The 23,774-nt window shown below is 37.4% G+C and overlaps 1 protein-coding gene across 5 annotated transcripts in view; it reads right to left on the reverse strand.

Moving 5' to 3' along the window:
- The window catches only part of RAPGEF6 (Rap guanine nucleotide exchange factor 6), a 205,250-nt gene that overhangs the window by 149,813 nt on the left and 31,663 nt on the right, over positions 1-23,774 (reverse strand). For all 5 annotated transcript variants that reach the window (XM_090288007.1, XM_090288008.1, XM_090288006.1 and 2 more), the window contains exon 4: positions 18,664-18,747. In XM_090288007.1, coding sequence (XP_090144133.1) covers positions 18,664-18,747 — 84 coding nt within the window. The remainder of the gene's footprint in view (positions 1-18,663; positions 18,748-23,774) is intronic.

Consider the following 23,774-nt stretch of genomic DNA (forward strand, 5'->3'; position numbering starts at 1 on the left):
AAAAAATACAGTTGGAAAACATATAGCAATCTTAAGAACCAGATTCGGATACAGCAGAGATATTATGAACATGACCAAGTGGGATTTCCCCTCGTTTCTGAGACTGGTTCAACACTCAAAAATCAATTAATGTAATCCATCACATCAACAGACTAGAACAGAAAAATTGTATAATCGTATCAATATTTTATCAAAAGCATTTGACAAAATAGAACACCCATTCATAATAAAAACTCGGTGAACAAGGAACAGAGGGAAACTTCTTCAACTTGATAAAGACTATGTACAAAAACATCTAATCTTATACTAAATGGTGAGAAACTCAATGACATTTACATTAGCATCCAAAAAAATAAATACTATGGTAAAAAATCTAACAAAATATGTTCAAAATCTGTATGAGGAAAATTACAAATCTGATGAGAAATATCAAACTATAACTAAATAAATGAAGATAATCCATGTTCATGGATAGGAAGACTCAATATTGCAAAATGTCAGTTCTTCCCAAATGATTTATAGACTCAGTGTAATCCTAATCAAAACCCAGAGTTATTTCATAGATATTTTGAGAAACTTATTCTGAAGTTTCTACGGAGAGGCAAAAGGCCCAGAATAACTAAGACAACGATGAATGAGAAGAACAAGTCAGAGGATTGATGCTATCCAACTTCTAACTTACCATAAAGCTACAGTAATCAAGACAGTGTGGTACTGGTGAAAGAACAGACAAATAAATCAATGGGACAGAAATAGAACCCCAAATACAGTCAACTGATCTCTGACAAAGAAGGAAAGGCAGCATAATACAGCAAAGTTAGTCTTTTCAACAAATGGTGCTGGAACAACTGGACATCCACATGCAAAAAAAGAAAAAAAAGAAAGAAAGAAAAAGAATCCAGATACACACTTTACACCTTCCCAAAAATTAACTCAAAATGGATCACAGACATAAATGTAAAGTGAGAAACTATAAAACTTCTAGTAGATAACAGAAGAAAACCTGGGTGACTGTGAAAATAGCAATGATTTTTTTTAGCTATAACACCAAAAGCACAATACATAAAATTAGTAACTGATAAGCTGAACTTCATTAAGTTAAAAACTTCAGCCCCAGTAGATATGGCTCAGTGGATTGAACACCAGCCTGCGAACAGAAAGGTCATTTGTTTGATTTCCGGTCAGGACATGTGCCTGGGTTGCAGGCCAGGTCCCCAGTTGGGGGCGCACAGGAGGCAACCAACTGATGTTTCTCTCACACATCAATGTTTCTCTCCCTTTCTTTCTCCCTACCTTCTCCTCTCTATAGAAATAAATAAATAACAAAAATTAAAAATTTCTGCTATAAGAAAAAGGCAAGAGAACAGGAAGACAAGCCGCAGACTAGGAGAAAATATTTATAAAAGCTATATCCAATAAATGACGGTTATCCAGAATACACAAAGAACTCTTAAAACTCAACAATAAAAAACCATGATTTTAATATGAGACAAAGACCTTAACAGGCACCTCACCAAAAAAGATAAACAGATAGCAAGAAAGCATATGAAAAGATGTTCCCCATCATATGTCATCAGGAAAAAGCAAATTAAAACAAAAACAAGATACCACTATACCCTATTAGAATGGGCCACATCCAGAACATTAAGAATACCAAATGTTGGTGAGAATGCGGAGCAACAGGAATGCTCATTCACTGCTGGCAGGAACTCAAAATGGTACAGCAAGTTCGGCAAGATCTTACAAAGCTAAAAGTACTCTTATCATATGATCCAGTTATCATGTTTCTTGCTATTTACCCAAAGGAGTTCAAAGCTTACGTCCATACAAAACTTGCATATGGATATTTATAGCAACTTTATTCGTAGCTGCCAAAACTTAGAAGCAACCAAGATATCTTTCAGTATGTGAATGGATAAATAAACTGTGATATATTCAGATAGCATTATTATTCAGCTCTAAAAGAAATGAACTATTAAGTCTTGAAAAGACATGAAGGAAATTTAAATGAATATTTCTAAGTGAAAGAACCCAATCTGAAAAGACTACACACTGTATGATTTCAACTATATGACATTCTGGAGAATGAGAAATTATTAAGAAAAAGATATTGGTTGCCAGGGGCTAAGAGAAGGGAAAGATGAATAAGTGAAACTCTGAGAAATTTTAGAGTCATAAAACTACTCTGTATGATACTTTAATAGTGGATACATGTCATTACATATTTGTCTAAAACCATGGGATGTACAACACCAAGAATGAACCCTAATGTAAACTACAGACTTTAGATAATAGTGACGTGGCAATGCAGGTTCATCAACAGTAACGAATGTACCCCTCTGGCGAGGGAAGCTGATAATGGTGGAGGCTGTGCATGAGCAGGGGCAGTAGGCATATGGAAAAACTTTTTAACTTCTACTTCATTTTGTTGTACACCTAAAATTGCTCTGAAAAATAAAGGCTTTTAAATTTTCATTTATTTATTTATAGAGAGGGAAAGGAAGGGAGAAAGAGAGAGAGAGAAACATCCATCAGTTCCCTCTTGTATGAGTCTCGACCAGGGACCAAACCCAAAAACCCAGGCATGTGCCCTAACTGGGAATTTAAACAGCAACCTTCCATTTTGCAGGACGATGATCCAGTCAACTGAGCCACACCAGTCAGGGCAAAAACAAAGCCTTTATGAAATAAAACAATTTTTCCAATAGGCTTTAATGTAAAAATTGACAAGCAGATCCTTAAATTTACATGAAATCCAAAGGACCTGAAATAACAAAAACAGTTCTAACACTGAACAAAGTTTTATGACTTCTTATACCAATTTGAAAACTTACAACAAAGTCACAATACTCAAGACAGCAGTATTGGTACCAAGATAAAAATATAATTAAATGGAATAGAATATAGTTTAGAATAAACAAACAAATATCACAAATATAGTCAACTGATTTTCAACAAAGGCACTAAGGCAATCCAATACCTTTTCATCAACTGGAGGTGGGTCGATTAGATATCCTTATGCAAAATAATAATAATAATGAAAATATAGAAAAAATTGAGTAATAATTGACATAGGCCAAAATTTAACAGCAAAATGTGAAAAATTTATAGAGAAAAGTCATAAGAGAAAAAAAATTGTGAGGTTAGGTCAAACAACGATTTCTTATGACATGACACCAAAACCTCAATCTTCAAAAAAAAAAAAACAAAAAAAACTAACAACCCTAAGACAAGCCACAGACCAATAGAAAAATATATGCAAATCGTATATCTGATAAAGAACTTGTATCCAAAACATAAATTCTTACAACTTAATAAGAAGACAAACAATACAATTGAAAAATGAAAAAAGCTTTGTAGACAGTTCAACAAAGAATGTATAGGGATACTTAATAGTGCATGAATAGATTATCAGGTGACATAGTAATTCCACTCCTCGATATCTTTAAAAGAAATGAAAGCACATTGCCCATATAAGGACTTATAAAAACCCCTAACTAAAACAATAAAAATGTTTAAGTTTTTCTCAGTTTTCACCTTCTCATGAATAGCTAGACAAAATGCATCATCATACAATTAAAAACAAGCAGTTTTTAAAAATGGGCATGCTACATGTGCTAAAACATAAATATACCTCAGAAACATTATGCTAAATGACAGAAGCAAAAAACAGACTACTTTCAAATATCTGAAGGTATAGAGACAGAAAGCAGATCAGTTAACTGCAAAAGGGCATGAGAAAACTTTTTCAGGTAATGAAAGTCTTCTAAAATTGTAGTACACCAAGGTTCACATTTACTAAACTTAAGATGGGTGAATTTTATGGTATGTAAACTATATTCCCATAAAGCAACTAGATAAGGGCATCTATGAAAAATTTAGAGCTATGATTATACTTGGTGAAAAACTGAATGCTTCCAGCTTCCTCATCCCCAACTGGCCCTTTACACAGAGAACGAGAAAAGGATGCCTGCTCTCACTATGTCTCTCCAACACTGTGCTGTAGTTTCTTCTCAGTTCAATAGTGCAGGAAAGCAAGGGGTAGGGGGGTGTGAGGGCATTCAGAGTAGGATTTCATAAAAAGCAAAGTGTCTATTCATGGATGACAAGATCATTTACATAAAACCCCCAAAGAATTGATAAAACAACCATTAGAACTAATATGTGGATTTAATAAAGTTGCATGATGCATGATATAAATCAATGTATGCAACGCCGAACACTGAAAACTACAAAACACTGCTGAGAGAAATTAAAGACCAAATAAAAAGTGATGTACCTTGTTCATGGTTCAAAAGAATCAACTGTTAAGAAAGATGACAGTATTCTTCAAATTGGTCAACAGATTCAGTGCATTCCCAATCAAAATCCTAGGCATTTTTGTAATTAACAAACTGATTCCAAAATTCATATGTGACTGTGAAGAACCTATAATAATCAAAACAATTTGGCAAGGTTGGAGGACCCATACTATCTTATTTTGTGATTCATTATAAAACTACAGTCATCAGGATAACATGGTATACTGGCATGGGATAGAAAAAAAAATCAATAAAAGTAAGTAACAAATTAGAAAACAGACCTACAAATACATGGTCAATTAAAGGTCAACAAGATACAAAGGTAATTCAGAGAAGGGAAAGTTAGGTCAACAGATGCTGGACATGAATATGCACAGGTAAGAGATCCATATGTAACACCACATGGAAAGAACGAGCTCAAAATAGGTAACAGACTTAAATAGATCACAGTAAAATCTAGAACTGTCATAGGCGAAAAAGGGACTCTGTAATATGATCATAAATTCCTCACTGGGCAGGTAATGGTGGGTAGTCACTATCCAGGCCTGTAAAAAGGTTTACCTTTGCCCTAAGCAAGCCCTGTACATTGTTCTTTTCATCTTGGTTAACACATCTTTGACATGCTTCTTTCAGACTCCTCAGAAGCATAAAACCTGGTGAAGTATCCTGTAATACAATCATTGAGATTTTCCCTGCCTTGCTTTCTCCCAGTTCTTGTAATCTTCCTTAGTTCCCTCCTTAATTCCAAATGTATAAAAGCAACTGCAAACTGTCATTCTGGGAAGCATTTTTCTCAAGTCTATTGCGCTCTTGCTCAGGTGTGTCCCCTGGCTCAAATAAATTCTTATAAAAATTTTCTACTTGCTTGAATGTTCTTACATCAACGCTATAAAACTTTCAGAAGGAACTATAGAAAAAAGTATGTGTGACCTTGGGTTAATGAAAGATTCTTTACATACAACAAGAAAATTACAATCCATTAAAGCAACTGATAATCTGAACTTCAAAATTTCTTCAACTCTTCAAACAACAAATGACAAATGGAAAACACAATCCACAGCCCTGGCCAGTGTGGCTCAAGTTGTTTGGAACGACATCTCGTATACCAAGGCTGGGGGATTCTGTTCCTGGTCAAGGCATATACCTAGGTTGCAGGTTCGATCCCTAGTCAGCACACATATGGGAGGCAAACACTCAATGTTCCTCTCTCGCATCAATGTTTCTCTCTCTCTCTCTCTCTTCCTAATATCGATAAATATATTAAAAAAAAAAAAAGAAAAAAACACAGTCCACAGACAGAGAATATATCTGCAAGTCACATATCTATTAAAGGACTATATATAGCATAAATAAAGAATTTCCGAAACTCAAAAATAAAAAATTAAAAAGCTCCCCTGGTCACCCAACAAATAGGACAAAGATTCAAAGAGACACTAAACAAAAGTTATACAACTGACAAACAATATGAAAAGATGATTACCATCATTAGTTTTTAGGGAAATGTAAATTTAAACTGCCACAGATACTACCACATACCAATCTGTGTATGTAACTTAAAGACTGACCTTACCAGGTCAACACCAGGTAAGACTATGATATGGAGCAACTAGAATTCTCAGACACTGCTGAAATGCCACAACTTTGAAAGAGTATAACACTTTAAAAGGTTAAAACATGAACTTACTAGATAATCTAGCCTTACCTAGGTATATGAGGTCTATCCAGATGTATCCAGCCATGTAATATGAAAAATACAGGCATTTATTGAAGAAGATACAAGATACAAGAAACACTGTACATAGGACAGTGACATCTCAAGTTCCCTTCAAAGTAGGCACTTTGGGACCTTACATAGTTCTCCAAATTGCCATCAGTTGTCTGGTTTGTATTTTCCTGAATCTCACTGATGATCTGAAATCTCTTCTTTTTCAAAGGTGATTTTAGTTTTGGGAAAAGCCAGAAGTCGCAGGGTGCCAAATATGGGCTGAAGAGGGGCTGAGTCACCTGGGTGATTTGAGATTTTGCCAAAAAACTGCATGAAACATGATGCATGAGGGGATGCATTGTTGTGATGAAGCTTCCAATCACCAGTTGCCCATAGTTGCAGCCTTCTGAATCATCCACATAGTTTCCACAGAGAAATGGCTTGAGTTTAATGGAAAATTTGATGCAGACTCGTTGCTCTACTTGCTCAGTCATTCTGAACCTGACGGCCACACAGTACACATGGTCAGTCAACAGAGTCTACTGACCCCACTGACTAGTACAGTGAAGTAGTCATTGTTCACACATGCGCATTCCAGTTCACTCTCCTTGGCTGCCAACCTACATTGATGTCTTGCAAACCATTCTCATTATATTAACAATGGCTGGACTCTTTATGGACAGACTCCGTATATCCAAATTAAATGAAAGTGTATTGTCCACCTTAAGACTTACAATTCAGCCATTCTGTTCATATATATTTACTCCAGATAAATGAAAGCGTAGGTCCATATAAATGCTTGTACACCAATGTTCATAGAAACACTAGTTTAAAAAAAGTCAAAAAGAGAGCACAACCCTAATGTCCCTCAATAGTGGAATGCTAAACAAATAGTGGTGTATCCATACAAGAGAATACTGCAATAAAAAGGAATAAGATATTGATATGCAGAACATAAATCTCAAAATAATTTTACTGAGTTTGAGAAGCCAGAACACCCCCACCCACCAAAAAAAAAAAGTGTTGTATGCTCCTCATGTGTAAAATTCTAGAAAATGTAAACTAATTTAAAGTGACAAAACAAAACAAAAAGAACAAAACAATGATCCCTGGGACAATGGGAGGAAACAAGGAAGAATGAGAGAAAAGGTTTACAAAGGGCCATTAGGACATTCTGGGGAATGATGAATATGTTAATTTTATTATAGTGGTGTTTTTATGGGTATATACATATGCCGTACCCTGGCTGGTTTGGCTCAGTGGATTGAGCGTCGGCCTGCGAGCTAAGTGTCGCTGGTTCGATCTTCCAGTCAGGGTACATCAGAGAAGGAAAACTCTGACTCCAAAAAACCTCCGCTGCCTTGCGGCATACCTCTTCAGGGGAAAGGCTAAGGGAGTAAACCCTGACAGAAAATCCGGAGCCGGAGTCCCTAAGGCGGTTTGACGTTGTAGTCAACACCGGCAACTCCTGCGGCGCACCTGAAGCCAAGCTGTATTGACTCCGTCTTTCCCTTGGACCCTTCAGTTGCGAAGAGAGGGGGTGTCTGCTGCATGGGCAACAGCAGACCCTCCATATCACCCTGCCCAGGCTCTGTAGCTTCAGCTTCACTGGAGAGGACACTCCAGCGTCATCACAAGATATCGATTCAACACGGGAGGAGACAGATACCGTGTCACCCCTGAGTCGGACTGCACAGCCATTCTCGGCGGTGCAGATAGACTCTTAAGAAGCTACACCATCGTCTCTCGAGACGGACGGCTGCCAACGAACGAATACATATGCCAAATTTATCAGATTGCATACTTCAAATATGTGTAATTTAGTTTACGTCAATTATTCCTCAGTAAAGTTGTTTAAAAAAGAGTTAAGAAAATAAAAATGCAAGCCAAATGAGATAAAATGTGAAATACCTGTCCTGTCAGCTTGCATCATTAATGTATTAAACATTCCCACAAAATGATAAAGAAAAAAATTCAACTTTGAAACAGACAAAAAGAAACTTAAACAGATACTTCACAAAAACTACAGAGGAAGCAATAGCCAATAAACACGAGGAAAAGTGCTCAATATCACACACCGAGCCTAGGGTGTGTGAGGCACCTCTGCCACATCTGGCGCCCGGACGAGGGGCAGGCATTCAAGAGAAGTGACACCTGGAAAGGCTGTGGAGCCAAGAGCCAGACCACAGACAACCACACTGCACGGATTGGAATTTTGGCCACTCGCCCAGGGTAAGGGCTGCAGCCCCCAGGCTCTTTCCGGAAAAGGCTGCCTGTGTGCTTTAGTTCGGGAAGGGAGGATTTCTGCCACTCTCTCTGGCAGGGGGTTTTGGTTTTGCCTTTCTCTCCTCTCATTCAAAGGACCATTTTAACTTCTCTCATTCAATAAATCGCCACAAAATTGCGGGCATGGATCAGGCAGTTAAAAGCCAATAGGGCGTTCGCCACTTGAAGTCTCCCATGACAGGATAAGCTGGTACACGGACCGGGTTAGAAAACTAGGCACCTGCCAGCCACAAGTCAAAGTCCATGCAACATCAGGAACACAGTCACAAGCACTCACTGTCCAACCCTGTGGCGTTTCCCATCAATTAGGATTTTATCAGAACAAGAAAAGCTTTAGGCCAGAAACAGGATTTATACGAGGGCTCTGGCAATGACTGAGCTCCAAAGATAAGAGGCACTTCCTCCCTCTGGCCTGAATTCTCGGGTGTCCCTACGTGAGTGGGGACCTAGCGGAGGTGTCTGGTGTTATCCCCCGAGACGTGTAGGGGCCTCATAGAAAATTCCCTTCACAGTAATATAATTCTTGGCTCATCCGAGGACGTGCAAAATAAGAACTGGTCATTCAGCACTCAGAGCCCTTCCAGTTGTTTTAGATGACTGGGAGAGAAACTGAGACATGTAAGAGACATTGGGATGACCAAGGCGTGACACCCTTGGGAGCCCTCCTCATAAGCAGCACACTTTGACCCACTATACTAATTAATCCCTAGTTTAGAATTAGGAAAATTACTGGTCCACTTTGAACAAGAGGCAGAAACAGGGAAAATTCAAAACCAACAAAAAGGGACCCACTTCCCATGAAAGAATGGGGTCAGGGTTATCTGGTAAAAGGAACTGGATGTCAAATTAAGAAGAAGTATCCAACTGATTTAGTATACTTCTTAAAAAACAAAAAAGGGGGAGTACAGAGTCCTCCCCAAAGAATCTAATTTAGCAACCTAATTAGACTTAAGTTTTAAAAAACTTACTGTGTTTCTTGTAGAATGTTGAGTCAAGAAAATTGTGTATGTTGCAGGAAGTCCAAGTAAGTCATAGATGGTCTGTGTAAGTTGAAAAAGAATCGTGTAGGGAAAAGGAAAGAAAATATAAACTGAGGAAAGAGGAAGGAAAAAGAAGGCATAAAGAAAGGAGATTGTGTAAGGCATGGAAAGAAAGGACATTTGAGTGGGTAACTCAAGAATAGAGATGAAAGTAAAAAAGAAATAAGAAGGAAAAGTAAGCATATAAGTCTTTAAAACACTGTAAATTTTAAACTTAAAAGCTCTAGTCCCAAGGACAAGTTGTGCCAAGCTTGCTATCTCCCCTGCCTTCTCTAGCCTCTGTGAAACCTTTCAAGGTCTCTAGATGCAGTAATCACCAAAATAAAATTGTTTCTCTTTCTCTAGCTTCAAAGCAGGAACAGGTGGCACTCTACACTCCCAACACCCTCCCAGGATATAGCTGCCACTGTTTAACCGCTTAGTTACAGAAACAGGCTTGTCTCTGCTTTACATACAAAAACTCCTCGGTTTATAACATCATCAAAAATGCTATCATTCCAACAACAAAGGCCCTGCGACTGGGTATTTCCACAGTCTTACTCAAAGTCCAGTTTGTAAGTTATTATGTAAATTAACCATTTTGTACAAGTTTACTCATTACAGGTTTATCTATCTGCCTGACAAGCTCCTAGATCCACTCCAACCAGGGAACCATATCTTACTGAAGACCTAGAAGACTCAAGGCCCTAAACAGCTGCTGACTAAACAACAGACTGGTCCCTATGACGTCCTGCTGCAAACCCATATCAATCAGGAAATCCTAGCCCAACTCTCAGCCATGAAATCAGTCGTATTGTGACTGGGGGAATGACAGAATGCCCTGGTCACCTGACAACAGTTGGCCTGCAACCCTGGATTCTTAAGACTACATGTTACCCCATTAAAATGGAACCCTAGTCAGTATTCTCTGGCTGACAATACATCATCTATGGGATACCTTTCCCACCAGCCTGAAAGGCCAAGTTGATTGGCTACAATTTGAACTTCATCGGCAATTTATGGACATTAAGCAGCTTGCTGAACAAAAAGTGTTTCAAACCCTAAGTGATAACCTCCAATAGCTTAACCCTAAGAATTGGTTTCAAAAACTAAATTTATGTATTTAGATAATGGAAGCAGCTGGATGTTTATTAATCATTACTATACTCTGTGTCCTTCAATGTATCTGCAAGTTGTTTACCCATAATCATACTCAAGAAAAGCAAGTAGCAAGCTTCACAGGCCTATCTACTATAGGCATCACAAAAAACAAAAAAGGGGGAGATGTAGGGAACCGCTCCTTGTGGTTTACGTAATTGTAGCCCCAGCCTGAGCATGACTGCCGCCGGCATCCCGGCCAAGCTTGTCTTTAAGTCTCAACATAGGGCTGTGTGTGGAACATAACTGAAGACCACTCAGAGGGTTTCCATGGGAACTGGATTTAAAGAATGCTTATTATGCTTTAAAACTTGCTCTGCTTATCTTTTAATATAACATAAACAATCTCTAGCAAGGAAAGTATGGAACCAGTCATCTAATGCCAGTGCGGCATCAAGATGTCCTGAGTAAAAGTTTGTTCCGCTGTGGTCATGAAGACTCTACTGGACGGAGCAGCTTCCAACCGAGTCTGGGGTGTGTGAGGCACATTTCACCTCAATTAAGAAAGGAAAAAATCCTCAGGTATAGAAATATTTCTTAAGAAGACAAAAAAGCTGTCAGAGTTAAGAACCTCTGTTAATGAGAATGAATAATATAAGGCACAGAGCAGGGAAAAGATATTTGCAACAAGAATAACCAATCAAGGATTTCTATTCAGAATATATACAAAGAATTACTGTATCTCAATAACAAAGGACAATACCTTAGAAAAATGGAGTTCAAGAGTTTACAGAAGAGGTTATTCAAATGTACTTACTCATCAGCAATCAATATGTAAAGAAAAACTATGAGATATGTATTCTGAACAGAGTAACAGAAATTAAACTGTCAAAAATATTAAAAATACAGAGACATTACTAGATTTTGGTGAAGGTATGCAACAACAGGAATTCTCATCTACTGCTGGTGAGTGTGTAAATTAGTACATCCACTCTGGAATACGACTTGCAAATGAACGATTAAAGCTGAATACAGGCATAGCCTGTGAATCAACAATTCTGTTATGTATACTGTACAAATGTATGCACATGTGGATTAGAAGTACAAGAATGTTCACAGGTACCTTACTTGTAATAGCTCTCAACAGTGCAAACAATAAAATGCTAATCAATGAGAATGAATTGACTATAACTATGTGCAACAACACAGATGAATCTCATAAACATAGCATTGGGCCAAAGAAGCCATGTATGATTCCATTCATATTAAGTTCAGATGTAAACAAAACCAAACTACAATGTTAAGGTGTGCATTTTGGGGGTAAGTAGGGGAGCTGAATTGAGAAGATATGCAGGCTGCTTCTACAGTGCTGACAATGTTCAATTTCTTGATCTCAGTAGTGATTAGGCAAATGTTCAATTTCCAAAAACTCAAAGTAAGTCATTAACATGTACATTTAGGTTATCAGCACTTCCTCTGTGTATTTCACAATAAAAGTTAAAACCATGGGTCAGAAATAGGAAAAATAGGTATATGTATTGGCTTTTGTCCACAAATGTATTAGACACCAGAAAAATAGGCAAGGTAATAATAAAAGTGGTTACCTATGCAAATAAGTTGAATGGTATAAGTGACAATCAAAGTGGGAATAATGCTTTTTAGTATATTTTATTGATTATGTTGTTATAGTAGTTCCAATATTTTTCTCCTTTGCTCCCCTCTGCCCAGTACCACGCTTCCCTCCAGCAATCCCACCCCACTTAGTTCATGTCCATGGATCATGCATATAAGTTCTTTGGCTTCGCCCTTTCCTATATTACTCTTAACTTTCTCCGTCTATTTTGTACCAATCGATTATGCTTCTTAAACCTTACCATATTCCCATTTCTCCCCCTCCTCCCTCTCAGCTTATAACCCTCCAAATGATCCCCATACCTATAATTCTGTTCCTATTCTGGTTTGCTTAGTCAGATTTTGTTTTTATTTTTTAGATTCAGTTGTTGATACTTGTGAGTTTGTTGTGATTTTGGTGTTCATAGTTTTGATCTTCTTAAATAAGTCCTTTTGACATTTCATATAGTAACGGCTTGGTGATGATGAACTCTTTTAGCTTTACCTTGTCTGGAAAGCACTTCATCTGCCCTTCCATTCTAAATGATAGCTTTGCTAGATAGAGTAATCTTGGTTTAGGTTGCTTTTCATTACATTGAATACTGCTTGCCAGTCCCTGCCAGCCTGCAGTGTCCTCTGAGAAATCAGCTGATAGTCCTATAGGCACCTCCCTGTAGGCAACTCTCCGCCTCTCTCTTGCTGCCCCCAGGACACTGTCTTTATCTTTCACCTTTGGCATCTCAGTCATGATGCATCCTGGTGTGGTCCCCTCTGGGTCCAGCTTGCCCGGGACCCTCCATGCTTCCCAGACCTGTATGTCCATCTCCTTTGCAAAATTTGGGAAGTTTTCCTCATTTTTTTCAATTCTTGCTTCCTCATTCTGTACTGGTTGACTGTTTTTTTCTTCCTTATGTTCCAAATCATTGATTTGAACCCCGGTTTCCTTCTCTTCACCATTCACCATTGGTTTTGTGTGGATTTTCCTTCGTTTAACTTAGCATAGCCTTCACTTCTTCTCTTATGCGTTTGCAATACTCAAGCATATCTGTCAAGACTGTGAGCATCTTTATCACCAGTGTTTTGAATTCTGTAACTCTTAGGTTGTCTATCTCCTCATCTGTGAGGTTGGCTATGTCCTCATCGCTTAGTTCTCCTACTGGAGCCTTGATCCATTTCCGCTTTGGGCCATACTTTTTTGTCTTCTCATTCTGACATGCTCCTGTGTTTGTTTCCCCCCGCGTCCCAGGCAGAGCTGTCACTCCTGTTAGGTTGTAAGGGGCGGAGCCTTAGGTATTTGTCAGTATAGGGCGACCTGTTTCACCACGTTGTGGCACTGTATGCGGGGGAGGGGTCCAAGAGGGAACAATGCCACCTGCCCAGCACTTGCCCCTTTTCCAGGCACCTCTCCCACTTCCGCACCAGACTGGTGCCTGTCTAGCTGCTGCCCCGGCCGTCGTTCCCAGAATTGGTAGGTCTACAGACATTTTAGGACTGTGGGGGCCCTTTAAACAAGCGGACTCTGCTGAGAGACCAGCAGTCTCTGCCTCTGTCCCAACCCCCACTAGTCTGCGCAGTCAGAAGCAATGAGGCTTGATTTTCCCCAGAGCTGGGACCATCAGCTGCCAGGGGCAGTGAGGAGCTGAGAACACTCCCCAGGTGTCCCTCCCGACTTTTTAAAACGTGTGCCTGCACTTTCTGCCAGCCTGCTGCTGCTGCCACCACGCCATGTCCTCTCCGCCCCTCCTACCTGTCTGGATGAGTATTTCTTCTTTATAACTTTGCTGGATTTCTATGCAGTTTGATTTTCTGGAACTTCTGGTTGTTTCTAGTTTTGAGGTAGTTGTCTTCCCTCTTAGTTGTGGAGGGAGACACAGCATGTCTGTCTATGCCTCCATCTTGGCAGGAAGTCTCTCGGGAATATTACTTCTTGAAGTACCTGTTGTACTGTTTTGACTTTTGAACAGTACAAATTGATTACCTTCTCAAAACATTATGTCTTTAGAAAATGGACTCCCAACCCCAAAGTCTAGCAGGGTGACACATGCAGGCAGGCATGCAATAAATTTTTTCTAAATGAATTAATACCCCTGTGCTTGAGACAGATGCCTGAAATGCTGGTTCCCCGCATCTCTGCCTACCTAATCCTGACCTTCTGTAGAATCCATTTCCAAAATGCCTCCCCAAGGAAGTTTTTCTTTCCATGTCACACAATCTGTAGGCCCCAATCCAAGGTGAGTTTTTTTGTTGTAATGCCTGTGTCTTATATAGAGATGACAATCAATGCTTAATTCCTGAATAAATACATGCATTCATCCTGATGGGGAAGCCCAGTTGGTTAGAGCATCGTCCAGATATCCAAGGTTGCAGGTTCAATCTGCTGTCAGGACACATACAGGAATCAACCAATGAATGCATAAGTGGAACAACAAATTGATGTGTGTGTATGTCTTTCTCTTCCTTCCCCTCTCTCTAAATTCAATTTTTCAAAACTTAACCTTTATTAAAAAACAAATAAGTACATACATTTAATTTTATTTAAAAACCACATGTGATGCAGTCCTTGCTTTCTTGAGCTACAGTGAGATTTTACTGTGACAGCTAAAGTGAACTCAATTCTGGAAAAAAGACTACATTCATTGTCCTTTGTTTACTGTAAATCGTAAAATATATAGTACTGGTTTAAATAACATAAAATTTCATTATAAAATAAAGGGGTATATTTAGATGCTTTATTAAAATACAGTAGTCCCTCTCTATATCACGGCTCACTTATCGCAGCCTTGCTGTATCGCGGGATTTAAAAAAATATTAATTTATTTATCGCGGATTTTTCGCTATATCGCGGGATTTTGCGGTACTGTACATGTATGTTGTTAAAGTTACGTAGGTTTAAGAGTGTAGAATAAATGTAAGGTTCCTACTTCGCGGGAGGGTATGGAACGTAATACCTGTGATAAGTGAGGGAATACTGTATATGCAATCCAGAGTTTAGGAGATAAACCCCATAAAATTTCAAGGGCCTGTCCCCTTAGGGAAGTTTCTGGCAGTTCCATAATTTGGGGCATGACACGGTATCTCTTCAAGTTGATTGGGCACCATCACCACAAAAAGAGACACATATACTTGATTATTTTTGTGTATGTGTGTGGATTTTTGAAGTAACATATACTGAGTGTGCTACTTTGACCCATCTTCATAGTAGCCCACAAAACTGCCAACGGTTCAGAATGCAGTATGTGTCAGTGTACCACTGGGCTTTATGGTTCAGCATATCCAATGATAGCTTTAGTGTCCATGGCAAACAGTGATGCTCTGTGGGACTTCTCACAAGCACTAAGATGACAATGACAGTGCAGACCTCCATGTCCTCTTCTAAAATAACTATAGCAGCTCTGACCAGTGTGGCTCAGTTGGTTAGGTACTGTCCTGCAAAGCGAAAGGTCACTGAGTCTATTCCCAGTCAGGACATATGCCTAGGTTGTGGGTTCAGTTCCCAGTCACGGCGCATGTGAGAGGCAAACAATCGATGTTTCTCTCCCTCTTTCTCCCTTCCCCTCACTCTATAAATAAATAAATAAATAAATAAATAAATAAATAAGTAAGTAAGTAAATAAATAACTACAGCAGGTCCTTAAATAATGTCACTTCATTATCATTTTATTATAATGCTAATAAGGGGGAAAAAACCTGATTCCTGGCAGGAGCCACTGTCTTTGTGAAACTTGCATGTTCTCCCCATGTCTGCATGCATTTCTTTCCCAGATACTCGTTTCCTTCCACATCCCACAGATGTGCATGCATGTTAGGTTAATTAGTATGTCCACACCGTCCCAGTCTGAGTGAGAGCGTGTCTGTGGATAAGGGGAGTCAGGAAGGGGAGTGTGCCCTGCAATGCTAGGGCAGGCTCTGGCCAAATGGGTTGAAAAACAATTATCTTGTTTTCATTTATCTTTCTAAGTGTATAGCTCACACATACTTCAATGTTTAATATAAGAAGTGTTTTGGGTCTTTATTTAGTAGTTTAGTGATGTTTTTGTGGCCAGAAATATGCCAGAGGAACTTAACTCTTTTTAAACTTTTTTTGTTATAAGTCATTTCACTTAAAGTGAGTTTCCAAAAACTCATCTATGACATTAAGTACGTACTATATTCTACTTCTGAGAAACAAAGTCTGGCTTGCTACTGGGCTTTGGTAGACTGAATATCTAATCATGCATGGGGCATCAGGTGACTATATAGCTTAACACTTCCCGTTAGGAACTGCCTATCTAGCCTTTAGGGTTGGGCATGAGCAATAGCTACCAATCTATTATCAAATAAATACGGTATATAAGAGACTGAGTTTACCGACGTTCAGAATAAGCTGTATGAGCAGGTGGCTCAGACTCCTTCAACACCAGCTCCTGGTGCATTGCCTCTTCTATCTCAATCTTGAGCCTGTTTTACAGATGAGTCTGCATAACATGCTGGTACCACCCAAAAGTGGATAGCCCACTCAGAGGTCACCCTGAAGGAAGGTGGTGAAGGAAAATCCTCCTAGGGAACAGAATTCAAGCAGTACATCTGGTTGCCCATTTTGTCTGAATTGAGAGATAGTCAAAATTATCCCTCTAAATAGATTCATGGGCAGTTACTAATGGTTTGGTTCAGTGGTCAGGGACTTGGAGGGAAGATTAGAAAACTGGTAACGAAGAAGTCTGGGAAGAGGTATGTACAAGGATCTCTTTCAGAATGGGCACAGACTTTGAAGATATCTGCATCTCATATGAAGGCCTAAGGAGAAGCCACTGTAGAGGAGGCTTTTTTAACCATCAGGTAAACAAAGTGACATGCTTTTTGGGTGTCAAACTCTTTCCCCAGCCACCCTAAATGCTTGTTGAATGGGCCCATGAATGAAGTGGCCACAGTGACAAAGATGGAGAATATGCAGCCTCAATGATAATGCTACTGTGGGGTATCTTATGTGCCAACAGCAAATACCAGCACTGAGCCTCTGATATGGCACCAATCCTTAAAAACACCAAAAACTACTATGTTTATTTGTAAAAATAGTCAACAATGTTTCATTCTACTAGTGAAGAAGCACAGATTTCATTTAAGTGAAGGCCAATGATGGAGTGTTTCAGGACTCAAGACATGACTATAAAGATGGCATCAAAACTAAGATATCCCTTACCATCTATCCAGTATACTGTACCTTGATACTTAAATTTAATAGTTATTAAATTAAATTAATTTAGCTGCAATTAGAAGTCTTACTTTTCTAAAAGACCAAAAGATTCTTTGCAATATTATTGGAAAAAAAGTCACTAAAGTTATTTTATGTCATCAAAATTATAATTTGAGGCCCCACAATATTAAGAATTGCTGACAAAGGAAATCCACCAATACAACAGACCATCTTTCCAACCACCCTTCTCTTCTTTTACCTAATCATCATGGTAATTAACAATTACTTATTAATAGTCAGGAACTGTTCTAACAGCTTTATTAAATATTAACTCATTTATTTCTTAAAACTAGCCTATGAAATAGGTTCTATTATTGTCCTCATTTTACAAATGGGAAGACTGAGGTACAAAGGGAGTAAGTAAGCAAGCACATGAACACAGGCAGTCTGTCTCCAGTGTTAACTTCTATAGACTTCTGTTGAGAGCTCTTATTAGTAGCCTTCCAAAATCGCAGAGACACTTAAGCAGGTACTATTATAATCTTTATTTCATAGTCTAGAAACTAAAATTCATTCAAATTAAGATAACCAATAAGTGATATCAGGATTATTATATCTAGTTTGATTTTCTCTAAAAACCGATTTCTTAACTACTAAGATATAGTAACCGTAAGATAAATCAGATCAACTTTCACATAAAACTAAAGATCAAATAGGAGTAAAATATTATGTTATGGTATAAACTTAAAAGATTACACTCTCAGAAAATATGAAATATCAGTTGATTCCAGCCAAGTCGTTCCAATTACCAACAAGTAAAGACATTTATAAATGTATCACCCATGAGAGAAAATATACAACCTACATTAAATAGTTTAACATAAGAGATAAAATAAATACTGGGTTGGCCAAAAAGTTCGTTTGGATTTTCTGAAAGATGGCTCTAAAAGTGCTGAGATGTCTTTAACATCATTCGAAACAATTTTGTTAGATATATTGTGATAGCTGTTATATTAATGTGCATTTTTTTAAAAACATCAAAATTGGTGAATATTTGTGTACCAAATTTAATATTGGAGATGGAAGAAAATACACATTTTTTGGCATATTATACTTTATTATTTCAAGAAAGGTAAAAATGCAACTGGAATGCAAAACAGTAAGATTTGTGCAGTGTATGAAAAAGGTGCCGTGACTAATTAAGTGTGTTAAAAGTGGTTTGTGGAGTTCTGTACTGGAGATTTCCTGCTGGACGACGCTCCCTGGTCAGTAGAACAGCTGAAGTTGATAGCAATCAAATCGAGACCTTAATTGAGCACAATCAACGTTCTACCATTTGGGAGATGACTGACATACTCAACATATCCAAATCAATAAAGTTATTGGTGAAAATGAAAAATGCACCTTTTATTTTACAGAATAAACTATACAGACTCTTTGGCCACATGAACTAAGCAGCAAATGTGAACGTACCTGCAAGGTGGCAAGACCATGGAATCTTTCATAAGCACAGATCCAGAAAGCAGGATGTACCAACATCTGGCAATAGTTTCTGAACTGTTTAAATAAATAAATGAGTAAATAAATACACACATTTACATGTACATGGAGTCAACAGAAAATACATAACATAAAATATATTCTAATATTGGAAATCATTAAAAATTAAGTAACACAGACCATGTTCACACAGGAAAAACTATAATCATTATCTTACGATAGCAGCAGTATATGTTTATTAGTTTTATATTATTAATTCTATCATTAAATTCACATTCTTCATTTATGTGTACTAGACCATCACATCTGATGAAGATTAAATATTGTACTACAGATACACATTAGAAATTCTATTTCATATAACTTTTCTGTATAGTGAAGGAAATATTATTTGAAATTCACAAATTTATGAATGTTGTATCTTCACTTTCAACTAAATTTGGATCGTAATAATCTACTTAATTCTCTTCAATGTTATTCTGAAAGACATAAAACTATGCCTACTCAAATCTCTCATTTTATATATTTGAGGGATAAAATAAAAGAATATCAGATGACTTAAGTTCATCAACATTTTAGTTCAGTTAAAACCCAGAATCTTGTTTATAATCTAATCTCTTTCCATCAAATATCTTTATTTACTATACCAATAGTTTCAATCAACTTTAATATAAATAAGATTCTTATATTTATAAAACAAATCTTCCCTCTTAAGATGAAGAACTGTACGAGGTCTATCCAGAAAAAGTCCAACCATTGTTAATATAACAAAAGTGGTTTGCTGGACATCAATGTAACTTGGCAGCCAAGGAGAGTGAACTGGTATGCACATGCACGAACAACGCTGACTTTGCTGTACTAGTCAGTGGGGGCAGTAGACACCGTTGAGTGAGCAAGTGTACTGTGTGGCCATCGCATTCAAAATGACTTAGCGAGTAGAACAATGAATCAGCATCAAATTTTGCATTAAGCTTGAACATTCCTCCATGGAAACTATTTGGATTCAGAAGGCTGCAGCTATGGGCAACTGGTGATTGGCAGCTTCATCACGACAAATTATCCAGGGGACACAGCCCCCCTACAGCCCAGATTTGGCGCCCTGCGACTTCTGGCTTTTCCCAAACTAAAATCACCTTTAAAAGGAAAGAGATTTCAGACAGTTGATGAGATTCAGAAAGATATGAGCGGGCAGCTGATGGCAACTGGGAGAGCTGTGTGAGGTCCCAAGGTGCCTACTCTGAAGGGGACTGAGGGGTCATTGTCCTATGTACAATGTTTCTTGTATGTTGTATCTTCTTCAATAAATGTCTCTATTTTTCATATTACATGGCTGAATACTTTCTGGCCAGATCTCGTATATCTTTCTACCTTACTGTCTACTTGACAAGTCATCTTTTATAGCTGACAGACAACTCAAATTAAAAATATTCAAAATCTACCTCGCTATCATTTTCTTCAAGCTTGGATCTTTTCTAGTATTCTGTGTCCTCAGTGAATACAGTACCATCCTCCATCCAGAAACCCAGGCCTATGAACCATTCCACATAGCACCCAACGTAAGCTTTCTGGGTCAATCCTAATTGCTTACCATGAGAAGGAAAAATTATTGTCAGCTTTCCAGTGGGTACTTAAAAGTTCGTTATATCCCTTCAGCTCTTCACCAAGCGGAAGATGCAAATGGATGCAGAATTCCTGCTTAAGGTTCTTGTTAAAAAAAATTCTACTTCCTTATTCTTTTGAAATATGTTTTACAAAATCAAGAAGGAAAAAAAAATCAGTACAGGAAATATTTGTCCAAAATTAAGAAAGTTATGGGTGAATGCCATGACAAAGATCCAATTTTCATCTCATTTGGCTGAAGCAGTCAGTTATCTGTAAATTCCACTACAAATGCAGGAAAAATCCTGAAGTTAGCTTCCACCACCAAAAGAGCCACCAAGTCAGTTTATGAACCAGACCTTGTTCAGATCTTGCAAAGAATTCCACCCTCAGAGCAGGGTTGGACAATGAAGCTGGTAAGTGAACAAAAGAAAGTGAAACTCTTTACAGTGGGGCCCTATTTATCTCCTTTCTCTTTGTAAGCAAATGAATCCAACAATAATCTAGCCCAGAGAAGGGAGGCACACTTTATCTTGTCAGATTTTGCTCCTTCAAAGGCTTCATACTGCTCATAAAATAAAGGCCAAAGACTCTTAAGGAAGCCTGGACCTGCCACTCCACGCTCCTCTCTTGCTGTGTCCTCTTCTTTGCTCATGGCACCTGAACACAGTTTATAATTTTTTTCCAGTGTCCATGTTTTTTATTTTATTTTTCTATTATAATTTGCATTCAACATTTTATATTAGTTTCAGGTGTACAGCACAGTAAATAGACATTCATATAAGTTACAAAGTGGTCCCTCCAATAATTCAAGCACCCACCTGGCACCACAGATAGTTATTACAATATGGTTCACTATATTCCCTATGTCTTACCTTACATCCATCTCTATGCCTATTTTGTAAATACAAATTCTGAACACATTGGTTTTAAAAGAATTGTGCAAACATCAACACAATCCAGTTTTAGAACACTTCTATCATCACAAAGAGATCTCCGATGCCATTTTTGCAATCAATCCCTGCCTCCAAGCAGCCAATATCTGCTCCATCTTTATAGATAAATTTCTCTTACCTGGATAGTTCATATAATATGTGGTGTTTCTATCTTGCTTCTTATTAACATAATGTTTTTGAAGTTTTTCCTTGTAGTAGTGTATATAAGTACTTCGTTCCTTTTTATTGCCAAATAGTATTCTACCCATACAAATATACAAATTTTATTTATCCATTCACTGGACATTTTGACTGTTTCCAGTTTCAGGCCAGTGTAAATAGTGCTACTAAAAGCATCTGTGTACAGTCCCTGTATGCACATTTGTTTTCACTTCTCTTGTGTAAATATGCAAAAGGAGAATTACTGGTTCATTTGATTAAAATTGTTTAACTCTTTAAGAAACCATTAAACTATCTCCTAAAGTGGCTATATCAGTCTTCATCCTCACCACCAACGTATGAGGATTCTAGGTGTCACCATACCCTCACCAACATTCATTACTGTCTACCTTTTTGACTGCAGCTATTCTAATGGGTATAAAGTAATATCTTGTTAACTACTGTATATGGTATAAGGGTCTAAATTAACTTTCTGCATGTAAAAATTCAGTCAATCCAGCAACATTTGTTGAAAAATTTTTTAAAATTAAAAAACTGTTTTCTCCGCTGAAATGCTTTAGCACCTTCATCAAAATAAACTCTTTATTGCTGGTTCCTTTTTAATCCTTAGTTGTGTTATATTCACATTATGCACAGATCTTAGCTACAGGCCATTTAAAAAAGAAAACGAAACTGTTTACAAATATAAGGGTATATTTCTGGGCTTTCAATTCTGTTCCAGTGATCTATATATAGCTATACTTTTCCTTGATGGCACTTAAACGTGTGTAACTATTCTAATTAACTCCATTTCCTCCACTATACAATACTCAATAAAGGCAAATACTGTCTTCCCACCATTCTATACTAGGATAAGCAAAACGTAGAGCAGACATACATTTATTAATAAATGAATGAATCAACAAATGAATAAGTGTAGCTATTAAAACCATTGTGAATCATTTTAGTAGTTTCGAAGTAATGATAAATACAATGTACAGGTAATGAAACATGAAAGTTAACAGGTTACTGTTGCCAAAACTTTTAGGAAAAATATATATCCCCATAGTCTTGAGGAAGGGATAGGTTTTGTGTTTTAACTATATATGGAAAGCACTAATGACAAAGGAAAAAACTGAGAAAGGAGTTTCTTTTCTTCAAAAGATGCCATTAATAGAGTGAAAAGGAAAGCCACACAGTGGGAGAAAATATATGCAACATAAGTATCCAATAAAGGAGTTGGATACCGAATTAAGAAAGAATTTCTTCAAGCGGATAAAGACATAAAACTAAAAAAAAAGGTCAAACTTGAATTGGGATTTCATGAAAGAACTATCCAAATAACCTATAAAAATATGAAAGTCATTCATCATCATTAGTAAACAGGGAAATATGAAATAAAATCACAATGAGATAACAAAATGAAATGTGCATGTTAGATTCTGTTAGAATCTCCTGAATTTGAGCATGTGCGGTTCCTGTAATTCTATTCCTAAGCATATGACCAACAGAAATAATAAGGGCACAAAAAGACATGAACAAAATGTTCAAAAAAACTATTTATTTATGATAGCAAAAAATTGAAAACAACCTTAAGGTCTACTAATGAGATCAACGAATTGCAGTATTTTCACACAATTGTATACTGTAAAGCAGTGAAAAAGAAGGAATGCAAAAACATGAAAGAATTTCAGACATTTGTGAAGTAAAAAAACAAAACAAGAACTGACCAAAGATTTCTACCTGATATTCAAAAACAGGCAAAACTAATCTATTTTGACACAGGTAGATTAGCTTTCCAAGAAAAGTGGCTAGAGCCTTCTAGGAGAGCTGACATATTTCTGTATGTTAACATGGGTAGAAATTACATAGGTATATATATTTATTAACCTTTTGTCACACTGTACACATTTTGTATGCTCTATGCCTGATATATTTATCAGTTTGTGAATATATTTCAAACAGCTCTAAAAAAATTGTTCAAGAATCAAATGAATTTCAATTCTTTTGGGTAGGCCAAACAGTTTGTTTTTTTCCAAAAGATGGCTCTAATTGTCTTAGTTATCTTTAACTTCATTCGAAATAATTTTGTTAAATTGTATTGTGACAGCTGTCATATCAGTGTGCATTTAAAAAACCTTATCAAAATTGGTGAATTTTTGTGTAGCAATTTTAATATTGAAGATAGAAGAAAATATGCAACATTTTTGGCATCTTGTGCTTTATTAATTTAAGAAAGGTAAAAACACAACTGAAACCCCAAAAACAATTTGTGCAGTGTATGGAAACGGTGCTGTGACTGACTGAGTGCGTCAAAAGTGGTTGTGAAGTTTCGTGCCAGAGATTTTGTGCTGGACGATGCTCCACAGTCAGGTAAACCAGTTGAAGTTT

This window comes from Furipterus horrens, unplaced genomic scaffold (assembly GCF_987537825.1).
Source record: "Furipterus horrens unplaced genomic scaffold, mFurHor1.1.pri manual_scaffold_10, whole genome shotgun sequence".
In the NCBI taxonomy this organism is placed as follows: domain Eukaryota; kingdom Metazoa; phylum Chordata; class Mammalia; order Chiroptera; family Furipteridae; genus Furipterus; species Furipterus horrens.